Consider the following 25,201-nt stretch of genomic DNA (forward strand, 5'->3'; position numbering starts at 1 on the left):
TACTCAGGAAGTCCCCGCCACAATGAAAATGAAAATAACATCTTTCCCGCCAAAGCCAAAAAACTCACAAAATACACGAATCCACAATTAGTTCGACATCGCACAAGCCGTCTCCATTGCAGGAATGAAGAATTATAAGTCAGCACCACCGCCGTTGGCGACTCAAAGCCCTAAATCCTCAAAACATGTGGTGCATATTGGCGGCATTCCGGTGGAGTTCCCATACCAACCCTACGGTACACAGCTCGCTTTCATGAATCGAGTCATTGCGACACTTGATCGAGCACATAGAGAGGGTCGCTCTCACGCGCTGCTCGAATCTCCCACCGGTACTGGAAAGTCGCTGTCCCTGCTTTGCTCAGCTCTTGCTTGGCAACAAAAATTCAAGTCTAAGAATCTTAATCTTTATTCTCATCTCTCCCATTCCAAACCCGATCCTCAAGCCGTTGCCGATCCTATTGGTCATGGCGGCGGTTTTATTCCTGAAACGCAGCCCTCAGGTACTTAATTTCATTCCGTTATTACTGACTTGTAAGATAAACAACAATTCAAGTGCTCGAAGGCAGATGCTGATTCAACATTCAATTTTTTTGCCTCTGCAGGGAACCCGGATACAACATCATCGGCTGCAACTAATGGGGAGAACAATAAGAAAAATGTGGCGCCTAAAATCTTTTATGCCACGTAAGATTAATTTTTTTTCCCACAGCTTTTTTTGGATTAACATCTGGACCCTATGTAAAATTGAACCCTTAGAGGTTTAGAAGGCCATACACGATGAACCAAGGCTTTAGCGTGTGTAGTTAAATCATTCTAGAAGCAGCAAACTCTAGGGAAAGTAATTGGCAGAATTTATGTATTGAAAATCAGGTCATCTTTTTCTTCTTCTTTTCAAATGTGATTCTCCATCACACACACGCACATACACACTAGGACCAAGTAGGTGATTCAAAAGCTTCACAGACCATTGGGTCTCCAAGGAGGATAAGAACCTTCAAACCATATATTATGTTTTGCACCAAAAAGAGCTAGGTATAAATACTCAGTCTTCAATTTGTGTACTACTATGTGTTTATCTGTAAAGCATCTTTGACTCTCACCGGACACGTCATGCACATAGGTGCCATTCCTAATTATTCTTTTCATTCCGTCCACATTGCATCCTCTCCATGCTGCTAGCATATCTTCTAATGTCCTTGGCATTACCCATATTATAATTTCATATGCCTGATTCTGTAATTTAGTATACTTGGACCATTGTGACTTTTTCTGCACTTGGATAATATTCTTAGGAGGACACATGCACAAATTGCTCAAGTGATTCGGGAATACAGAAAGACAAGTTATCGGGTGCAAATGGCTGTGCTGGTGGGTTTTCTTTTTTCCTGTTAGTAAGCTATTATATTCTTTTCCAATCTTAGTTTCCATGTAATCATGTTTATGGTTATACCTATTCCCATGGCTATCATTAGTCCCTAGTGCTTAGTTCAAGTGTCAAGGGTTGAGGGACTTGTGATTTAGGTCACAGGTTCGAGCCTTACGCCATGCTAACTAAGCTTGGTATATAATTGGAAAAGGGTAGATAGGAAGGCTCATTGATCCTAAGGGTCGGTTGCAGATAATATCTTGGTCAATAATAAAGAAAGAAAATATGCCCATGGCTATCAAAAGTGTATAGTGAATATAATGGAATTAGGTTATTACTCCCTACATGTATATAGATGCAGACAGATACACACATGTGTATATGCATACGTGGCTTAGGAATTACACTTGCTAAAATTTTCTTGTATATTCCTACCTATTGCTAATATATACGGTCATATCATGTGAGAATAAATTCTTCATTGGTAATGAAAAAAAAGAAAGAAAATGAACAAAGTTGCATATGCAGGATGCTAGAATCTGCAACTGTTAAGGCTCCTTTCGCTTGCTATTTCCTTTTGGGTGAAGAATATGTTGCTAAGAAGTTTCAGAATGTCCCTTTATCTTTCTTTCTTTTATTCCTCAAATTTTTCTCTACGAGTACAAAGCAACCCATTTAGGACTTTTGTCTACATTTTCCATTATGTTTTGAGATGGTGGTCTTTTTGGCCAAAGGCAGTAATAAACATGTTTTAGCTGCTCTGATAGTATCCATACTCTTGTTTTATTAAACAATAAATAGCAAATAGAAGATAAGATGCTCAATTTTGATGAGACAATTTGTACATGTTGAACGATGACATGATTGACATGGTTAAAGTGTCCCATATTGGTTGTAGGAATGAGTTGTTGTCTCTTTATATGGTTCTAAGAAATGCTCAATCCCTTAACACTTAAGCTAGCGTTTTTGATTGAGTTAGGTTCAAGGTCCATTTTTCTTGTCATGATATTAGAGATAGACGTATCCTTGCTTAATCTTGATGTTGGGTCCCCAAGTTATGTTATCCACAATTGAAATACACGAAAAAGAGAACTCTTTTGCGGTGCATGGAACCTTTCCCTTGAATGACTCGAGTAATGGAGAGTGACAACTGGGCCTTACTGTGGTAGAACCTCGTGAATTGGGCTTACTTGGGGATGGGGGATGGGGGTTAGAGTGTCCCAAATTGGTAGTAGTCTCTTTATATAATCTTCGGTAATCCTCACCGCTTGAGCTAGTTTTTGTGATTGACTCAAGCTCATGGTTAATTTTTCTTAGTAGTCATGTTTGATTCCAGATACAACTTTAAAGTCTTATTTGTTTTTTTTTTTTTTAAAAAGGAGATATTTGAGGTAGACTAATGAGAGGTACTTGGGGCCAATAATTGGTTTAAGCTAACAACCATACATTGGCTGGGAAGTTAGGATTTGTTGCAAAGAATCATGATTAGTGGCTACACATGAAAAGAATTCAAGTGAAACCATTAGGCAAACAATATGGCAAGATGAGGATAGTCCACAGTATGTAGGTGTGGTGCAAGGATACCTTAATAGAGCTCAAAACCATGATCTATTTCATTGAGACGATTAAGCTGGAATCATGGCTAACAAATTTGAATATGACAATTTTGAGGGAATTGTCAAGTACTTGTGCCTTTGTTGGCAAATATTGCACTTGGAAGTACTAATTAGAAGGACTCCAACAAAATGAATAAGATCCAACAATTAACAACAAATTATAATATAGAGTTTTGGATGTGAAAACTCGGTTCAAGGCACACTATGGAAGCTGTCTTCAAAGGTAGATTTCAGTTGCTACCCAGGTGCAAATAGCAAAGTCACGTCCTACTCTCAAGATACAAAGAACCACTTAGGAATCTTTTAAGTGCAACAAATCAAAGTTTTGGATAACTCTTAAATTGTTTAGCTGTTTTTGTAGGAAATGAGTGTGAATGTGTAAGAGACTCTATAGGAAAGTGAAATGATGAAAGGTCAAAGGATGAAGTCATGGAAACTCAAAATCATACTGAAGTCAAAAGATAATTTCTTGGGCTGGTGCTTTAGGTATTTAAAGAGTGAAATATAACCAATGCACCTTTTAATGAATATATGTGTCCTGCAAAGATGGGATCTTCAGTTAATGAACTAATGTGTTGTACAAAGATTAGATACATCTTTTTAGAAAATGTTGTGCCTTTTCAACAATAGGCATATTAAATTTTGAATCACTAATTTAAACCAGGTTTTCATATTTTAAAGTATAAAACTATCTTTGCTTTTGCTGACTTGCATGGCTAATATATTCTAGTTTGAAATGAAAGAAGGTTATTCCAGGTATTTCACAAGAAAAAGAGAAGCACTTAAATGGAATCAAACCAAACTGAATCACTTTGATAATCAAAGTAAAGAAGGATTCAGAAGCTCTTGTCAGTCTCCATTGTGTATTATAATTTGGATTATTTCATAATGTTCGACTAATATTTTGATCAAATTAGAGAAGGGATTAGGATTAGTAGGATTTGTATGAGATATATGATCTTGATGAGATTGATATTCCAAATAATTCCTCTTGGATCTTACTGAATATGTTACCATTTGAGAAAGTACATTTTGACGTTTTACTAGTAACATATTACTCAATGCGATTGCATCCAAGAATTATTTATTAACCAAACAGGTTTAGTGCCTTTTAAATTTTATACAGCTACTAGGAATGTTCAAGTCATAATCAACAATGTGGTTGTCATATATAGTGTAGTTTACAGATTCATTTTAGTTATGGAGGCTCTGAGCATGATGATTGATAGTGCTGTTTTCGGTGGCTATTTGAGGGGTTTCAATACAACAGTTGGGGAACAAGGATCAATAAGCGTCTCACGTCTTTTGTTTGCCAATGACACTTTAAATTTTTGTGATGCAGATAGGTCTCAGTTGGAACACTGACTTGTTTTAGTTTGGTTTTAGATGGTGCCTAGGTCTCAAAATCTCAGAAAGTGTGAGATCATTCCAGTTAGAGAGGTGGAGGACATTGAGAATCTTCCGTCGGTCATGAATTGTAAGGTTGGGGTTCTTCTTACTACTTACCTCGAATTATCGCTTGGTGCCTCAAACAAGGATCAGGTAACTTGGAATCTCGTACTACTGAGAGTTGAGAAGAGACTGGCAGGATGTCAAAAGAGATATTTGTCTAAATGAGGAAAGAAAGTGCTTATTAAGAACACCTTTTTGGGTATACCCACTTACTTATGTCTTTGTTTTAGGCACCTGTTAGTGTCCTAGAAAAGATGGAAAGACTACAAAGAAACTTTTATAAGATTTGGCAGACGGGGCAAAAAAATTTCACTTGGTAAGGCTGGAGATTGTGATGACTCTTAAATGTTGGTGAGGGCTTGGCGTTAAAGATTTGAGGGTTTCAATAAAGCCTTCTTAGGAAAATAGTTATGGAAATTTGGGTTTGAGGAAATGTTTTTTGGAGAGAGATGATATCCCAAAAGTATGGGGTAGTGGAAGGGGCTTGGAGGACAAAAATTATTACTATGCCTTATGGTTGTCGTTTGTGGAGGAATATTATGAAGGGGTAGAAAAAGTTTTGCGAATTCGTATCTTTTCGAGGAAGGGGATGTGATGAGGGTTAATTTTTGTGGGCACAGGTGGTGTGAGGTCAACTCTTTGAGGATTGCATTTTCAAACTTTTATAGGATTTCACGTAAAAAAAAGATGACATTCCAACAAGTTCAAAGAATACAAGATGAAAAGGATTTTTGGGATTTGGACTTTAGGAGGAAATTTCAAGATCGGGAAGTGACAAAATGCCAAAACCTTGTAGGCTTGCTTCACGATTAAGCAACATTGCAAGATATCCAGGATACTTGGAGGTGGGGGAAGGGAATCAATGTAGTTTTACTTTTTTCTATCAAATTTTATTATAAAAAGTTGCTGGTAAGAGAGGATGTTCCTTTTCCACATAGATTGATTTGGAGTTCAAATATGCTGAGAAAAGTATGCTTATTTGCTTGGTTAGCTGTTTCGGGGTTATCTTGACTGTTGAGAACTTGAGAAAGAGGAAGGTGACGTACATCAGTTGGTGCTTCATGTGCAAGGGTTCACGTAAGGATGTCGATTATCTTCTTCTGCACGGCCAGGTCGCTTCGAGGTTATGGTGGGTAATATTGAGTTTGTTTGGTGTCTCGTGGGTGATGCTAGAAATTGTGAAAGATGGCTTGTTCAACTGGAATCGTGATAGAAAGAAGGGGAGACATAGGGCTTGGGATGTGGCTCTTTTGGCACTTATGTGGGTTCTTCGAAGAGAAAGAAATAGGAGAGCTTTTGAAGAGATAGAGATGAACTTTGTACAATTGAAAAATAGTCTTTTATCCCTTATTTCTTTTTGATGCACCTATGAAGTTCCTCTTTGTATAGAAGGTTAGGCTGTTATTCGTAGAGAATCATATTTTGTGTAGGACTTTACTTTTTGGTATACCTCTTGTATACTGGTTTTACGCCTAAAATTTGTCAAAAAAATTTATTACCTTATCAAAAAAATTTGTAGTTTACAGAACAAAATCTTTTAAAGCTACCTCCTCCTTAGTCTGTTATTCTGTTGAACATTTCTTTCTACCTGCCAATTGTTAAATACTTAGTCTCCTACAAGAGAGGGAATCCCGAGAACTATACATGTTTGAGAAAACTAGCCAGTTCTTCTATCACACCCCAACCTTGGGGTGTCGCCGGCACCCGGTGCCTAAGGCTCGAACTTACTAATCCTGATACTTGTAATATACTCAATCATACGTGGGCTGACGAGGCATCTGACGAGTGATTACTTGATCAAAAGACACAACCACCTGCATGCAGAAAAGGTCCAACATACGTATATATACAACAAAGCCGACAATGCAAATATAAACACAACATGTCCAGTAAGAAGGCCGACAAAGCCACACAAGACTACTATATACAATGCGAGTGTCTGCAACCCTCTAAAGAGTACATCAACAACATTTGGTCGGGATAGGACCCCGAAATACCCAACTATGTATATACACACAACCATCATACCTATCAGCTCACTAAACAGCTCCGAAAGAAAGGAGCGTGACAACCTTCAGCTGAGTCGAGTCACCTACTGCGAGGTATCGTCTGAATCTCTATTTGTACCCGCGGGAATGAAACGCAACGCCTCGGAATCTCTATATGTGCATGCGGGCATGAAACACAGCGCCCCAACAAGGGGTCGTCAGTACAAAAGATGTACTGAATATATAAGGCAGGTAACACATATAAATAACATATGGAATGTGAAGGAAGCGTATAAAATACAACCTGAAACTCATAAAAGCCTCTGAGGGCATACACTGTCACAATCTTGGATATATATATATATATATATATATATATATATATATATATATATATATGTATATATATATGTATGTATGTATGTATGTATGTATGTATGTATGTAAAAGTCAAGCCACTCAACAGGGCCATATAATATAGTATCAAGCCACTATGCGGGGCAAATCATGTCATAACATAGCGTACTTGGCCTCGAAGAGGACTCGGTCGTACCCGACCTTAATAGGACTCGGTAATGTCTCATGTCATATCATAATGTACCTGGTCTCGAAGAGGACTCGGTTGTACCCGGCCTTAATAGGACTTGGTAATGTCAAAACCAACAACAATAGTGTGCACATATAAGTGCCATACCCGGCCGACTATAGGGCAGCTTGGTGTGAAAATAGATACATATATGTAAGTGCAATGCAAGCAATAACTCTGAAGGGCTTTGTGGATCTAATCAGAGTGGCTCAAGGTTGTTATCCTTCGATTATCGTTATGTAACTGTGTCTGTATCAATTGTTCGAGAGTTAACAAAGATCATAAGAAGACATTAGGTTCAAAGGCTGTCAAGGGGGGAAATGATCCCAAGAAAGAATAATAGTAGTCATGAACTATATCAATATGAAACGATGAGGTTCACAAGCTTTAATCTTGAGAATAGAGTTCCTTTTGAAGTAATGGTGTTATGGTTACGTTCTTTGTAGATCATGCCAAAAGAAAGAAAGAGTGAGCCTTAACATATCTTTGTTGTTTACTTAACGACTCAACATATATCTTTCTGAAGACTTCAGTCTACATTAAGACAGTAAAACTTGTACTTAATGCTATAGAAAGACTTCCAAACATGTTTCTAAGCTAGTAGGTCACTTACAGAAAATCGGTCAACATTTACGCTATAAAATTCCACTTCCACCCAACTCAAACCAGCATCAAAACAATAAGAACAACATCAACAATAACACACCCAAGCTACTACATCAAGAATCGGTCGAAATTTAGATCAAAACCCTTCCAAAATAGTACACACGCACAAACACCTCAAACATACTTCCACCTTCACTTTCAATTCATAGTTTTTACATGTTTTCTTCTTCATTTCATTTAATTGATACATGAATAATTTTAATAATAGCAGCCACAACATAATCCTGTTATATTCCTAATTTTCAGCCATCACAAATCATACTTATCACCTCAAAACAGCCCAACAAAACGGTAGCCATATCTTATGCTATTTCAATGCTATCTTGTAGTATTTTGCTTCAAACAACCTCACCAACACTTGTAAAAGCTTAAGAACAAGCAAGGAGATAGTATACTTACCTTATATAGCAACTACAACTCGAAATCCAGGTTCCTCTTAGCTCATAACAACCCTTAATGTCATCACAACATCATAGAAGCGTTTTCCGCTACCTTTACGGGGTTCTTGATGTTAGATATAGGTGGTTTACCTTAGAAATCACCCTTAAACCTTTGAGAGCTCTTAGAGAGCCTTTAGAGAGATATGGGGTGTGCTCTGGTCGAAAAATGAGAGAGATAACTGTTTTTATAACGAAAGGATAAGTTTCCACCGCCTATGTGGGTCCCATAGGGGCTGCATGTGCAGTCTCGCAGAATCGCGAATATCTCTTTACTCTAATGTCGTATCAACGAGCGGTTTAATGCGTTGGAAACTACACTTGTAGATCTTCAATTTGGTGGGTGGATCACCTCGTAAATCCAAGTACATTAAGAGAAAAGCTCAGTAACATTAGACCCAAATTTTTCAGTAAAATTATGAACGTGCTTGCGACAACTTTTGTCGACTTTTGTTTCATAACAAGCTTGACTTCAAAACTTAACACATGGCTATCATACGACTAAAATACCTCATAACATCACCTTCTTATCATGTTAAGCACCCTAATCTCACCCCAAAATTACGGGTTATAACATTCCCAACTTGCTGACTTCCGACAAAACTTATTTTCTTCGATTCATTTAACTTCTAAACCTTACAACATGTGCTATGCATGGTTTATACACTCGTGAACTTGAGAATAGTCTTGATCTCCGAGCTTATGTCGACTAAATCGCGACACACTTTGACGTGTGAAAATGTGGGATGTAACTTCACTAAGGATTTTTTATCTTTCTGCTTCTATGTTTCTTTCAGCTTGATATTGCACTTGTTGTTTGCTTACTATTTATCTTCTTTCAGGCTTCACGAAGACACTACTGTACAAATATGAATGTACGAGGTGAAGACAACATTGATGAGAAATGGTGATTTTCCATATATTCATAAAATCTGCTTTCCTATCTCTTTCGTCCAATGTTATAATGTTATGGCTGAAACTGCAGCAAGTTATTAGTAAAGGATCAAGAGGCTGGGTGCTCAGAATTCAAGTTAGTTAGTTTGGCTTTCGGATGTTTCTATTGTCTATCCTTCTCTTGATTAAAAATTGAGATTTTAATCTAATTTCTGAATAGAAATTCTCATAAAGTCAAAGGTCATCCATCCCTTCAGAAAGGAGGGTGCCACGAGGCTCATGATATTGAAGATCTTGTTAAAGTTGGGCGAATTGTTAAAGGTGACAAAGTCTGTGTGTAAAGTTTTCCCATTATTTTCTATGCAAGGAGTGAACTCATCAGCAGGCTGTTCTACAATTTTCAGGCTGCTCATACTTTGCAGCGCGTTCCATGGCTGATCATGCGGAATTAGTGTTCTGTCCATACAGCTATATCATCGATCCAGTTGTCAGGAGAGCAATGGAAGTAGATATAACAGGGGCCATCATTATTCTCGATGAAGCCCAGTATGTATAGATATAAACCACTTGTGACATTTGTTGTTTTCCCTGGTGACTTGTTTGTGTAGAAAATAATGGAAAATTTAATTATACATATTAAAATATGCACAAGGAGTTTTGTAAAAAAAGATGATTGTTTTTTACAAAATAGCTCAGCTACAAATGCACAGTTTTGCCTGCTATGAAATATATTAATTCATCTTTAGGTCTAGGAAATGGCTGTTTTGAAGATCAGACAACAACTAATACTCTGTCTGATCCAAATCGATATATCTATTTTGCTTATCAATTATTTTCAATTTGATCAATTTTTCAGAGTTGAAGTTGTACTTAATACCGTTTCATCTTTTGAAATAAGTTCAGATATTAAGAAGTGCTTGAAGAAGTGCTTCAGTAAAATTTCATTCCAATTCAAAATAATGAAAACAACTGTTAAAAATTGCTAGTAACTGATTGTTTTATTCAACATGAAGTGAAATAAGAGAATTATTTCGAGACAGAATGCTTAAACATGTATTGCATATCAGATAAAGTAGTAATGATTCATCAGAAGAATGGAAAAATGTATGTATTCCATAATCAAAATGAAGTATATACATATCATTGTATTGACTAGTTTTTCGTTTATTTGTTTTGGTTGGTGTCTATCTGCAGCAATATAGAGGACATTTCTCGTGATGCTGGTAGTGTGGATATTGAGGAGGATACTTTTCTTCGTAAGCATGGACTAGCTTTTCTCCATGCCCTTGCTTAATCTTTTTATTTAGGGCCAAATTGAAAGAAGACTTTCTTACATTTTTATTTTAGTTCATCTCTCACAGTTCTTGTTTTCTGGAAGAGTTGCAGATGGAATTGGAGCAACTCACACTATCTGATACTATGACCTACCAACCTTTGGTAGAAATGGTACAGGTAACTACTGCAAATTTTAAGTTCTGCTGACAGCTTATAGAGCTTTCCATCAATTCGTGTATTCATTGTTTTTGCAGGACATACTGAATTGGATTGATAGGAAGAAAAATACTTTAGAAAGGCACGACTTCCAACACTATTTCTCATGGTGAGTTATGGTTCGGTTATTGTTCCTGCTTCAGATGTGAAGTATCAGAGAAAAACATATATGTAATGGTAACAGATCAAGTTTGTACTCATCATTATCAAATGTTGGAACATTATATAACAAAAGGAGTATCCATTACTCTCATAATTAGACTGTTCTTGATAACTGCAAAAGGTAAAGTGATAGACAAGACTGATTTCTTGCATTTCCCAATTATTTTGCCAGTATCTTCATTCTGTAAACTTGATGCATACAGTGGTATGGAAATGCTTTAAGATGCTGAGGGACTTTATCACTTTCGATACTGCTGAGGATAACACTATTTATCATTTTTGATAGGGAAGTATAATTTTTAATCTTTAAATGATACTTTACCTTTCTTCATAGAAGCTAATTTTTGCATGACTTCCTTTAGTTAGTATGGAGTTCTAGGAAACTGAAAGGACATGGAATCAATTACTTTTTAAAATCAAGACTCTGTTAGTGTTTAGGTTTCCATTTCCGACCAAACTTTGGTTATGTCATGTTACAGGACATTGTTTTAAATGTTTGGCATGGGTAACCCACATATTCTTAATTGATCAGAGTCTAAGAAAGCTCTTAAGTTTTGGCGCACTAAAACATTTATTACTGCTGAAGCTGATTCAGGAAATCATAATTGTATATGGTGTAAAGCCTTCAAAGTTGATCTTCAACCCAATAAAAATATTTGTATATGCAAAAGAAAAGTACTAAAATTCTACAATTTGAGCCCGAAGGGTTTCAGTGCGAAGTTCTATTTTTCCATATAAATAGAATAAATATGGTAGATTATGTAATAAAGAAAAGTGAGGAATTGAAAGTTATTCGATGACCATATGAATCTTTTTTCTAACTTCGTCCAATTTTCTTATCGGGCGTGTTTCACTGGATAAGAAAAAAGGGAATTGAAATTTAATTCAAGCAATGTGATATAATATGGTCAAACAAATTAGATTACACAACATGATTTATATTCTCCGCGCATCGCGGGGGTGCTATACTAGTTTGATTACAAATTAGATCTAATCATATTCTCACACAAGGTGAAAGCTATTTCATATACTTATTTGCTATGTTACTCGGGCTCTGCGAAAATATGGCCGGATACGTGTCGGATCCTCCAAAAGTAGTGCATTTTTGAAGGATCCGACACGGGTGCGGCTACATTTTGGAGAGAGTGCGCAACATAGCTTATTTGAGACTCTAACTCAAGGTGATTCGTGCTCAAACATTACTGCAGGTAACATTGTTTCTGGTGTTAACTAGTTTTCACATTCTACCTGTGCATGTTGTGCGTGTGTGTGTGTATTACTTTGAGCACTATATATATATATATATATATATATATATATATATATATTTATTTATTTATTTATTTATTTATTTATTTATTTATTTATACCTATTTATCTCATCTGCTCCAAGCCTCCAACTTATTTTGTAGTTGGACTGGTGACAAGGCCTTGAAAGAGCTACAAGAAGCCAATGTGACAAAGCAGTGCTTTCCCATTTTACAAGAATGTGCTGTGAAGGTAAATTCTTGTTGATGCTGGTCTGTTTAGTCTTAAAATAATGATAATGGTTGTTAAGTCCCACATTGGTTGAGGGAATGGGTTGTGACCCCCTTTTTTGGTGTTGGGCAATCCTCCCTTGTGAGCTAGCTTTTGAAGTTGAGTTAGGCCTAAGATCAAATTTTCACATGGTTTCAGATCTAAGACACATCGATCCCTGTTGTTCTGATTCTCAAGTTCGGGTCCACGTGTCACGGTATCCACACTCCAATTGTTCTGTCCTGTGCGTTCTGGGGTGCTAATTTCCACATTTGTTGAGGGAATGGGTTGTGGCATCGTTATATGATTTTGCACAATCCTCCACCCATGACCTACCTTTTAGGGTTGAGTTAGGCCCAAGGTCCATTTCTTCACAGTGGAGATATGAGGACAAGTATAAGTATCTATATAATTGCACTTGCTCTCACCCTAATCTCTTATCATTTTTCCCCTGAAGGCCATTAAAGCTGCTTCTGAAGCTGAGACAGAGACAGCTCATTTGAGTGGCATGGCAGCAGCTGTATTAGAGGGTACTGCATCTTATTTCTGATTCTAAATACTAAACTTATCTTTTAAAGGAACCTTATGTATATTGACAATATATGTGTCATTCAGGACTATTCACCTCACTTCGTTACTTCTTCTCGGGAAACGGTCTTCATGTGTGTGATTATCAGCTAGCTTTACAACGATGTGTCAAGAAAAGTCCTGGTAAGTACTGATATATGTGAGAAAGATGCTGCTTACTGTTCCTGTCTTCAGGCACACTAGGTCTCCGATTTTATCTTATTAAACTAAATTGCATAGATCATTTAACATATTCTGCTGACAAAAATAATCAAAAATATTTACAGATATTTGTTATGAATTGTAACAAGAAATGCTTTGCATGTAATGATGGGCTCTTGTAATCTATATTGCGCGGACTCTCCAAAATGCTGTTGCACCCGTGTTGGATCCTCCAAAAATGCACTACTTTTGGAGGATCTGACACGTGCCCGACAACATTTTCGGAGAGTCCGAGCAACATAGCTTGTAATAAGGACGCTGAAGTGTTCTTTCTTCAAAGGAACTTGGTATTCTGAATGCTTTTGCAGGGCATAAAAGGATATGAGGGTTTATTTAAAACTTTCTTGATTACTAAAACTAGTAGAGATACTTGGTGATTCTGTTCTGTTTTGATCTGGTTCTGTATCAGTTAAAAGAGGTGAAAGCCCTTTAACTCCATCCTTGGAACACACGAGCAGGAAATGAGATAAACATGTTTATGCTTCAGACGTCCCTGACTAATGTGAAGCACCTCAAGCTTCAACCACCACACAAAAGAATAAAAAATAGAAAAGAAACAAAGAGGAAAGGATGATTTATTTACTAGTGACATGAATACTGACACTGATGAAATTCTAGAAGATATAGTCATAATGCTCTAATCCTGGGTTAGAGATCTCATTCATTTCTTGATAGTTAATTTGTTTTATGCTGCTATCCCTCTATGAATGTGCAGGAACTGCTGTTGGTAGCTGGACACATACTTTTAGTTTGTGGTGCTTAAATCCAGCGGTTGTGTTCAGAGAAATTGCTGATTCTTGTCTGTCAGTGATTCTAACATCAGGGTATGTGCAATATCATACATCACATGGCAACTTCATTCAAGCATTAATCCTTGTTGGTGTTTGGAAAATTTAGACAGTTCCTTTTTGCTTGGGTCCAATTAGAAGCAAACTTAATGACTTATCTAGCAAAACTTTCAGGTTAATGGTGTATGGTTCAGTTTCATGACTATGTACATACGTCAAATGTTTCTTGTCTCTGTTTACTTTGTTTGTTCATGAACTATCCTTGCACATCCTTATTTGTGCCTTCAGCTTCTCCTGTCCTTCACTTGATACCTCAGAAAGACAATTTTGAAAAGCTGCTGCTTGAAGTTCCAGTTCCTTATTTGATGTGCCAACGTTTTTTTTATTACAGGACTCTATCACCAATGAATTCATTTTCCTCTGAACTTGGTGTTACTTTCGGTACTTCTCTGGAAGCTCCACATGTTATAGATGTTGAATCACAGGTACTTTAACATTTGTCATTGTTTTGGGATCTGCTGGAGTTCGGACTTTATTTATTGATGAACTCAATGCCAGCCCATGAATTGCAGTTTTGGGCTGCTGTAATCTCGAGAGGACCAAGAAATTATCCGCTGAATGCAAGTTTCAAAAATACAGATTCATATGCTTTTCAGGTATTATGTGATATTTATGCCAAGTTTTCATTCGTCAATTTGTATTTCCCTCTTTGTCTGATGTTGCAGTATTCTTTGTGAAGGATGCACTTGGCATATCTTTAGAGGAAATATGCAAGATTGTTCCTGGCGGTTGTCTTATATTCTTTCCTAGCTATAAGCTGATGGAGAAATTAAGCAGTCGCTGGAAAGAAACAGGTCAATGGGCCCGACTTAATGCTCGAAAGCCCCTTTTCGTTGGTAAGAAACATTAAGTCCATCCTTTGGATATCAGTAAGATATTAGCCATAAACAGGCAGTAAGAGAGTAAGATTATCCAAACTATTCATACCGAACTATTCATTGCATTCTTTTCCATTGATGCATTGGAAATTCATCATGCTTGCCAATTGTTGATCTTTACTGGTGCTATTAATTCTTTCTTTGATGTTTGCGTTTAGAGCCAAGAGGGGGTCAAGAAGAATTTGAATCAGTTTTGAAGGGTTACTACAGTTCTATTAACCAAAAGGGGAAGCTAATGATGGGAAGAAAGAAAAAGGCAAAAAAGTCAGCTCTTAGAGACAGTAATCCACATGAAGTTTCAGATGAAAACAAGAAAGAGGGGGCTGCTTTTCTTGCTGTTTGTCGAGGAAAGGTACATCAGGCTTAATTCCTCCTGTCAAGTTGTACAAATTTTCTAGTATTTGAATTATCACAAATGGCTGTCTTGTGGAAGTTCAGTCCCACTACTTTGTTGTGTCCAACTGCCCACATGGCCAATTGGCAACACTGAGGTGCAATCTGTAATTACCTAATTTAATGTTCAACTTACAATCTTCCTAAGGGAATTTGTCTTTTGCATTTGACATAACTTACAAAATTCCGGTATGACTTGAATACAACTGTTCTTAAAAAGTTAATCACCACTTCGCAAGAGACTAAGAAAAGAGTTGGGACTAACAATAAAGGATTTGATAGTTCTCAGAGATACAATTAAGGAAATAAAAGTGCGTTCTCTCTAACAGCTTAAGCTTTTAGATGAGATGGTTATACACTTCAATATGGTATCAGAGAAGGCAAAGATTGTGGGTTCAAATGTCAAGACACCCATTATCAGAAAGAATTTCCACGTACTTGGCTCGTGAAAAAGAATCAAGCCCGCACGTGAGAAGACATGTTAGAGATATAATTGAGTAAATAGAAGTGTGCTCTCTCTAACAACCTAAGCGTTTGGCTGAGATGATCATACACTTCAACATAAATCATGAATGCTTCCGGTCTTTCTCAACTCTTAAATTATTTTGAATATTGGGAAAGACTTTAATTTGAAGATTTTTTTAATTCATATTGACTCAATTCAGGTTTATTAGTTTGCATAATGGAGGAGTTGCAACACTTTTATGGCCCATTAACATTGATTTGGAATTTCTTAGGGGTTATAACTGTAGATTTTAAGAAGAAGAAAAGGCTTCTTGTATTTCTGTGTATGTTTACATTCCATGAGCAAGAGAATTTATCAAAGCTCCTAATGCTAATTAAGGAAATAAAATAAATCTATACAATCAATCCAGCTATCAAATCAAATCAAATAAAATCAGAATAAAATCAGATCTCCTAAATATAATCAAATCTCCTAAAATCATGATAATCAACACTCCTAAATCAAGTCTGCTTGAATCATGCTAATCAACACTCACCCTCAAGTTGGTGCACAGATGTTGCACATGCCTAACTTGCAACTCAAAGTATGGAAAGTTCGCTTCTTGAGACCTTTGGTAAACACATCAGCTAGCTGTTTTTCCGATGGCACATGAAACAAACTCAAGACACCAGTTGTAACTTTTTCTTTGATGAAGTGTCGATCAATTTCCACATGCTTTGTTCGGTCATGCTGGACTGGATTATGAGCTATACTGATGGCAACTTTATTGTCACAGTACAAGGAAAGTTTTCCTTTTTCATACGGTCTCAATTCCTGTAGTAGCTTTTGTAGCCAAAGCAGTTCGCAAATACCCTAGGCCATAGCTCTATATTCTTCCTCCGCACTTGATCTAGCAACTACACTTTGCTTCTTGCTTCTCCAAGTAACCAAGTTTCCTCCTACGAGCGTATAGTAATCGGATGTTGATCTTCTGTCATCTGGAGATCCAGCCCAATCCGCATTTGTAAAGGCTTCTATTTGGAGGTGATCATGTTTGGAGAAAAGTAGACCTTTCCCTGGAGCAGACTTCAGATACCGCAAAATGTGAAAGACAGCTTGCATTTAAGGATCTCTGGGATCATGCATGAACTGACTCACCAGGCTAACTGAATAGGCTATGTATGGTCTAGTGTGGGAGAGATAAATGAGTCTTCCAACCAGCCTCTGATATCTCTCCTTATCAACTGATTCTCCAACTCCGCTTTGTAACTTGTGATTGCTTTCAATGGGCAATTCTGCGGGTCTGCAATCTGTCTTTTGTAAAATAATTTGGTAGTATAAACATGTAGCGTTGCAACCTTAATCTCCTTGTTTAGAAGCCATTACATGGTAGATTGTGAATAACTTAAAGCTATCTAAACTGTAATCTAGAGATTACGAAAACTGAATTTCCCAGGAAAATACTTTCCAAGGCCAGACAACAAACAGACTTTCATCCTTACAGTTCTGGAATGAATCCTTTGTAGAAAGTGCATTGAAAAAGATTTTAACATTCATGTCTACAATGACTTGCCTAAATACTTCACTGAAGAGTCCTTTGTCTGTGATAATATGGTACTTTTGCAGCAGAATCAAGTTAAGATGTTGTTTAGAGTTGCTTTATCCTTATTTATGAATAAGCTCTTAGGAACACTTTATGTTATGCATAGTTTATTAGCTTCAAAATCCATCTTCATTATATTTCTTTCTCCACATCGGAAGCAAAGAAAATGAAACTTTGGCCTTTCATTTTTGTCTGTAAGATTAATCAAGCTTGAAAAGATTCGATATCTGAATATGCAAGTGCTTTCTGCAGGTTTCTGAAGGCATAGACTTTTCCGACGAGAAGGCTCGTGTAGTCGTATCCTTTTTCCTTTCTTTGAATTATGTTACTATTTGTCTTCCTGGAATCTGATAAAGGACGGAAGAAATGTGGATATAAATCCTGATGTTCTTATGTGGATTCTTGTAGTGGCAATTCATTTTTATATTGCAAGTATATTTGAGATTGCATGGGCTTATAGTTCCAGAGTTTTCGGTTGTTGTGGTTATTTTCTTAACTAAATTAGATAGTTGTAAGCATTCCCTTTCCAAACATGTAAGAAATCTCTCTTTATATGAATTTCTACTTATTCTTATATGTTTCAGTGACTAATATGGGGCTCATTTTCCATCAGAAATGATATTCAAGTCTCTCTTAAGAAGAAGTTCAATGATATTTATAAGTCTTCTAAAAATCTTCTGAGTGGGAGTGAGTGGTATTGTCATCAAGCCTTCAGAGCTCTTAACCAGGCTACAGGTAGGCCATGTCTCTGGTATCTTTCTAAACATCTCCATGTTCAGAGTTCTTGTGTTATCACATATATAGCAATCAGTAAGAGTATAATCGTAACTCAAACAAAATCGTAGCAAGAGTATACGTCACAGATTCATCAACTTGGTGTTTCTCAGTTTAATCTGTATGATCATCCATAGTTGTTGCAGTTGCGGACCATCATATAATATTGACTACTTGTAATTTCTATTTTATGAATTCTTTTGCACTGCTTAAGTATTTTTTTCACTTACAAACTTTGGTCAAATTATTAATATATATGTGCCTAAAGAAATAATTTATATTAATTAAAAATGATCTTATCTAGTCAATTTGTAGCTTGAGGTGAATTAAGAAACACAATTTGTATCTGTATTAATTCATAACTAAAAGTATTGAAATAATAAGCTCATTTTTCTGGTTTAATAGCTTTAAGGTATTTAAGTTATTTTTACAGAAAAAAAGTGCTTATCAACAAATTTTTACCAAACATATCAACTGCTTAAATGATATTTCCCATTTAATGTTATACAAAAATGCCATCTCTACGAGTAAACTATTTTGCAATTAATTGCTTCGTATAGGGATGTCTTAGTTATAAAAGATTTCTCGAAAAAGATTCTTTGTTGTGTGATTAGTTTGTAATCCACCAAATTCTCTTAATGATTTTGACATAATGGGTTCTGATATAATTGGTTTTTTGTTTTGTAGGTCGTTGCATACGCCATAGATTTGACTATGGAGCTGTGATCTTTTTAGGTAATTATATTACCCCTTATTTGGTTGCGTAAAGAGAAAACGAAGAGAGAATTTTTCTTTGCTAACTTAGTGAGTACGCACATAAAAGGGACCTCCTTATAATGAAGATTTGGTTACTGGAAAAGAAGAAAAATGTAGGATCCTTAATTGCCATATACAAACTTCAAACTCATACTTTGTACTTAGATACGTATAATGTATCTGGGCAATATTCTAACACTCATCTTGAAGTTGGAGCATAGAGATCATGTACCCCAAATTTGACAAAAGTTTAATTGATTTTGGTTCTCGAGTGCTTTAGTGCTCACATTCACCAAGATTAGAAGTGTGCTTTCTAACCAAGTAACAATAATTTTGATGTTCTTGATCCTCTCATATAACACTGAGTTAGAACTTAGAAGTGACATGAATAACAACTTTGACTATTGCAAATCAACTTTGTTTATATGACCTTTCCGAACTTCAGCTCTTCACTTACTACTTCAACTGCATAAGCTCATATGTTGCCTATATATAGCAAACTAGGCCTCTATGCTCCACCTAGAAAATGATCTTAGTTTTTTACATGTTTAAGAGATCAAACATGGATCACTCTCTGATGCTAACTTGGCCCAATTTGCACTAGGATAACCAAAATATCACAAATATCTCCTCGATCCTTGTATTGGATTGCTTGGCCTAGAACACCAGCTTGGTACCATAGCATGTGGATGATTGCATCCCAATGACCATCACGAGAATCCTACAAGAACTGGCTGGTCATGCTAACAACTAAGGACTTCTTGAACAACTTATTGTTGTAACAGTTCTTAACTTATTAAAGGCAACCCCTGTTTTGGAAACTTGACACTAGGTTAGGGTCTTGTTTGTGAACTGTTAGAAGCCAACCATCTTGATCTTATCCAAGATTATAAGGGCATACTTGCTTTAAGAGAGCTACATCTGAGCTAGACTGAGACATCTCCATGTGCAAACTCGTGGAGACTACCTTAGACTATAAAGAAACCGACCAAGTCAACATACAAGACTGGGATCCACATAAGCAACAATGACTGTATTTGCTCTATCTTCTTGGAACACTTGGACCAAACATTTTGAGTGGAATAAGGATCTAAATATTCAGAGCTTCATTCGCTTTGGTACTCTGTAAAAGAGGAGAAAAAGAGAGAAATATCTTACTTAACTGGTGAAGTACATCTACAAGAGAATTCATTATACAGGGATGTTGGCTACGTAAAATAAAGAAAAGTTTCTCAGTAATTGGGGTTTCTACTTATTGTACAATCATTTGAATATTTCATAAACTGCACCAACACATAATCTAACACGATGGACTTTCTTGTCCATTGCTGACAATAGGTTCACATTGCTAGCAGAATCAACATGTCCTGGTTATCGTTCTCAGAGTTTCTAGGAGAAGAGCTCCTTCCATTTTTTTTGAATTTTTTTTTATGTCTGGGGACTGCACTTTTTCTTCTTCATTATTATCTAAATATATATTTTTGACAAATTTAATATTTTTAGAAGTATTTAATATGTTGTTAGTAAACAAGTGGAAATTGGTTTGACCATGTAGAGGTGTTGATCTTTAGTAGATCTTGATGCGTCAACGAAATTTTTATGTCATGCAATATAGGAAACTTGTGATGTTAATCTTTTTTAGATAGACTATTTTAGGGCTTTGTTTTTTCTTCAGACTGCGAGTATTTCAATCATTCATCAAAAGACATATTGCTAGTGAAACACTGCGTTATGTTAGTCATTATAGATGTTATGTAAGTTTGATCCCTAATATAAACAATTGTATTATGGTACATACCCAGAGTTAACTAGCAGGTAAGAAAAATCATATCTATTATTAAATATAAAGGTATCTTGCTGTCAGCAATCTCTAAATAGACCCCCCCTCCCCCCTCCCCCCTCTTTCTTTTCCCCTATTTTGAGTACTTCTAATTAATTACAGCTTGGTGCATTATTTTGAGAAAGAATGCTTCATTGCCTTTATAATAGTTTTGAATGATTTGATGATTTTCTCTATCCTTGCTTGTATCAGATACCTTCTCTCTACAATATCATTTTTCATCTTCTTGCATGTAGATGAGCGTTTCTGTGAGGCAAGGAATAGAGCTTATATTTCAAAGTGGTTGCGGAGTTCAATAAGACACTTCGGCAGCTTTGACGAGTCAATAGAAGAACTGAAATCCTTTTTCAGAGATGTCAAAGTACTCATTGACAAACTTCAATTAATATCATGGCAGCTCTTGTTCTCTGCATCAGTCCATTGTCTCTGTTGAAGTTTTCCCAATATTGTTCTCCTTTTTATTCTTTTAAGTCATTAATTTAAACCTTTTCGCTTACTTTAAACAGGAGCGTGTTGGCAAGGCAGTCATTTCCTTACAAAATTCTGTTATTGATGTTGAAGAAAATGCTTCTCTAACCAAGAGCATAAGAACCAGGCAGAAAAATCAGAAGTTGAGCACTTATAATGTGAAAGGGCTTAAGGAAGAACAAAATGGTGCATTGATTAGTCAAAAAGCTGCTCTCCTATGTCAATCTTCCCCTATTAATACAACGTATAATACATCCTCCACAAAAATGAAAGTTCATGCTCCGCATTTGATGTTAAGTGATGACGAGGATGGTCGCAGAGGTTACATTGATTTGGAATGTGGTTCAGAAAAATCACCTAGGTGAAACATGAATCCTTAATGTGTTTGAATTTTATTCCTTTCATTCAGTTGAAAAATGTCTGCATATTGAGCTCTCCACTGGACATTTTACCTTTGCGTTATTTTGTGACACTGAATTTCCAATTTTGCAGGTTTTCTGGAGATCCATTGATCTCCAGTAACCTTGACTTAACCATTGTAAAAGAAACTCCTTGTCCTGATGACATTATTCACATTTCTAGTCCTCAGCCCTTCTCCAAGGATGAATATTCTAGCTCAACCATTATTCAAGCATCTGGTGAGCTCTCAGACCACTTGGCAAATCATCCTATAACTCAACAAAATACAGTGTTGGGTTGTAAATCTTCCTCTTTGATGCTTACTCCTGAAAAAGATGTTTGTACCAAAGCAAACAGGATATTGTGTGATGTTGACTCATCAATTAACTCAAGCGTCAATTCTCATGTGGGGAAAAGGATAAAACGCTTGGATTTGTCGTCCATTGTTCATCTCCGTGCAGAAGAATTTGATACTCAGATGACCAACACTCCTATGCATGATAGTTCTACATGTAGATCAAGGAAGATTAAAGACGCATACCAGAGGATTGATTCCGGTTCCAGAATTAGTCAGTTAGACACGGAACTGGAGAAGTCCAAATTTCTGACGTCTCCAGTCCTGAATAACTGTGAGACATCAGTTGTGCAGTCTAAACTTGCTATGCAGGAAAGACTACAGATATTTTGCTCACTTTGCGAAAATCCGCTGGGGCTTCCTGAGAACAATTTATTTGTTATGTGCTCACGAACTTCGTCAACAAAAACTCACTTGAAAACTCTTTGGAAGGGCCAATTAGAAACCCCTGATCCGAGCAGACATAGTATACCTATCCTCGTAGCTAACTTTTTGTCTGTTGATCAACGCATCTATGAAAGAACCAGTGACAGTTTATCAGTACAGGGGATTTGGTGCAAAGAAGATGGTTGTGTTTTCAAAACTATTTTCTGCCCCTTTTGTGTAAATTCCAGACATTGTCTTGGTGTACAGGTCATGGCTTCTGATGCAGCTAATGTCCAGTTACTAAATAAGGTATTAATCTTTTAGCCACTACAGTTACTAAATAAGGTATTAATCTTTCAGCCACTACAATACAGGTCATGGCTTCTTATTAAGATATTTTCCATTTGCACCATTTGTTTTCTGTGTAGGTGCTGCTTTATTGTGATTGCTTGGTAATTAAAGAGCCTGAAGCGTCAAGAAAGGTCAGTCAGTCTTTTCCTCATTCCTTGGGGATAAGTGACCTAGAATGTGTAAAATTGTAGTAGCACGGGCACATGTGAAATACCTTAAGCAGAGTCAAGTATCGTGCAATCTCTTGGTTGATAGGTCAAATGCATCATGACTCAGACAATAGTGGTCATGCAGATCAATTTCAATGGCTAATCCATGATGTGCTTGTGAGCTAATATAATCTTAATCATTAACCTCTAATATGTCCTCTATTTGAAAGTGATTGGTTCAACAACCAAAAAAATATCTTTAAATTGACCATCCAAGTTTCCATTATCTCAGTTCTGTTACGGCACTACTATTGGGATGTCCCTAAAGATCTTGTATGTAGCATATTTATTTGATCCAGAGTCTTGTGTATTCATCATGTTTCTGCATGTGCACGGCACTTAATTCTGTAGCTGCCAGCTAATCTATTATTGTTTGCTGACTTCTCTAGGCTGGATATAAGCTCTAGATAGAAGAAAATGCTTTGACTATTTGCCGTAGAAGCAACCAAGCAAAAAACTTAAACCCAAGCCCTAGAGATACTAATCTAACTAGTTACTCTGGAATTAATGAAACATATGTAAGATCTTCAGAGAGTTTCTAGGGGATAATTCCACTGCCAACATGTTGCTTTATGATAAATGACCCAAATCCCAAAAGTTTAATGTGGTGACATGCTACTATTTGGTGCTTTCTGATAAATGAACCAACGCCAAAAGTTTCAGTGGTCCACTAGATTTTTTATCATGTTAAATTTGTGCCTTCTTTTCCACTCTCAATTTTAGGAATTATCTCCGTCCACCAATTCAAGCTCTGATAGAGGAGTTATTAATTCCATTGAGAGTTTCTCATTTACTCCTCAGCAGCAGAACCTTGGAGGATGGAGAACTACAAAATCAAAGGTAAAGACACATATTTGGATATAGTTGACATTGTTAACCTAATATATTGATTAAATAAACTTATCATGCAGATGCGGTTACCAAAGAGGAGCATCTCATATAGTACACAGACTGATGTAGAATGAGTTGGAGTTCACTAAATAGATGATATACTTCCTGCAAAAGTTACGATATTACAAGACAAGCTTCCAAGAGAGATGACAAGTCAAAATGGGTCAGAAGTTGCTGGCAAGATGTTAGCTGAGGGATATTCTACTTGGAGTTTAGTGTGGATGCCTACATACAATGAACTGTTTATGCAGTTCGTTAAAAGATATCAGCAGTCAGTTACCACTTTTCTAGTCGACGAGTGTACATATTAGACAGATATGGGGAAAATTTTGATATGAAAATTTCTATCTTATTTATAAAAAAAATGTTCAAAAATGACACTTCCTGTTGATTGCGTTTGTTCTCTCTTTCTTTCTTTCTTTTTTTTTTTTTTTTTTTTACGACAAATGGTATGTGCATTTGTTAATTATTAGTGAATAAAATCTCACGTAACTTTAAAATCTATCTCTTACCTCTTAATTACTCACCAACAATGTTGATCTAATATAATATTAAAAATTAGTTATATATTTTTAATGATATTCCTGGAATGACTGTTTTGGTTGAGCGATTATTTTCATTCTTGTGTACCTTTTTCATGTAGCAGTTGACATGTGTATATGGATAGCTTACACCGTTTATTTCTAGTATCTTAATTCATTTATCCTTATTTATGAAATTAGTTATTAGCTACGTCAAAAATGGTCACCAACGTTGTCTCAGAATTCGGATGTTTTATAACGAAGCAGCAGAGGTTTTTGCCTTGTTACTCTGGTACTGTAAGTGCACGTGGAGCTTAACTTACGACATTGAACAGTAAATACTCACTTTTTCAGTATTCCCATTGGCCTTCTTTAAACTAATGATCAGGAAACCTTCAACTTCTCAAGTGACAAGAGTGAATATCTTATTCGACTAATATGAATATATAACATAAGAACCATGGATTTATAATTTTGGTATTTAGCCATAATAGTGGTTCCTTGCACCCGTAATCATAAACTAGACAAAGGTGTCATGACTGGTACTCTGGTAGACCTTTTCGAAAACTTTTCTCGTTTGTAAAATTCAAGTTTGAATTCATCTTCAACCTTGTCCAACTTCCCCTTTTCTTTATGCTTTTTATTTCCTTTTGTCCTAGTCATTTCCCTTTTTGGCTGCCTCCCAATTTTCTAACTGTCATTTTATTATTTTTATATTTTTCTTTTCTCCATTCTATTATTTTATGTGGTCTCTAGCAAGAACACTCAAACAAGGGACTCCAAAACTTTAAAATTATACTATAAAATAAACATTCCTCTTAATCTTAAATTTATGAGTTTTCTTTCAAATCTGAAAACCTTGGGTCTTACTCTTACTAGGAATTTTGGATTGAGATCAATTTTCTTTTTTTAGTCTTTTTTCTATTATATCATAAAATTTGTGTTACTATATGGCTTTTAAATATAATTTAAATCTCTTTACTATTAGATTTTGATGAAAATTTCTTAAGCATTGCTTTAAAAAAAATGAGATTTATGATTTTGATTTTTGGGAACTTGTAATTTATTTAACTTTATACTTATGGGGTATAATTTATCTATTGAAGATATTTTTTTAAAAAAAATTCCTTATTCTGATT

At 36.1% G+C, this 25,201-nt stretch overlaps 1 protein-coding gene across 1 annotated transcript; it reads left to right on the plus strand.

The window, feature by feature from the left end:
- Positions 1 to 24,045, plus strand: LOC109234522 (Fanconi anemia group J protein). The gene is made up of 28 exons (XM_019400545.1): positions 1 to 500; positions 603 to 684; positions 1,293 to 1,368; positions 8,954 to 9,018; positions 9,097 to 9,141; positions 9,226 to 9,326; positions 9,410 to 9,551; positions 10,200 to 10,261; positions 10,384 to 10,457; positions 10,535 to 10,605; positions 12,071 to 12,158; positions 12,634 to 12,706; positions 12,792 to 12,887; positions 13,681 to 13,789; positions 14,145 to 14,238; positions 14,326 to 14,409; positions 14,493 to 14,649; positions 14,850 to 15,043; positions 17,385 to 17,429; positions 17,638 to 17,666; positions 17,746 to 17,867; positions 18,594 to 18,641; positions 20,739 to 20,863; positions 21,009 to 21,331; positions 21,463 to 22,399; positions 22,519 to 22,572; positions 23,374 to 23,490; positions 23,562 to 24,045. Exons 1-28 carry the CDS (start codon positions 125 to 127, stop codon positions 23,613 to 23,615), a joined length of 3,843 nt encoding a protein of 1,280 aa, XP_019256090.1. The 5' UTR covers positions 1 to 124; the 3' UTR covers positions 23,616 to 24,045.

The sequence above is a fragment of the Nicotiana attenuata genome, chromosome 11 (assembly GCF_001879085.1).
Source record: "Nicotiana attenuata strain UT chromosome 11, NIATTr2, whole genome shotgun sequence".
NCBI classification, from domain to species: Eukaryota; Viridiplantae; Streptophyta; class Magnoliopsida; order Solanales; family Solanaceae; genus Nicotiana; species Nicotiana attenuata.

Coding starts and splice junctions, on each gene's coding strand:
- LOC109234522 (XM_019400545.1), top strand. CDS start 125: ATGAAGAATTATAAGTCAGCACCACCGCCGTTGGCGACTCAAAGCCCT. Junction 9,142..9,225: donor GCTGGGTGCTCAGAATTCAA/GTTAGTTAGTTT, acceptor ATTTCTGAATAG/AAATTCTCATAAAGTCAAAG. Junction 20,864..21,008: donor CCTTTTTCAGAGATGTCAAA/GTACTCATTGAC, acceptor TACTTTAAACAG/GAGCGTGTTGGCAAGGCAGT.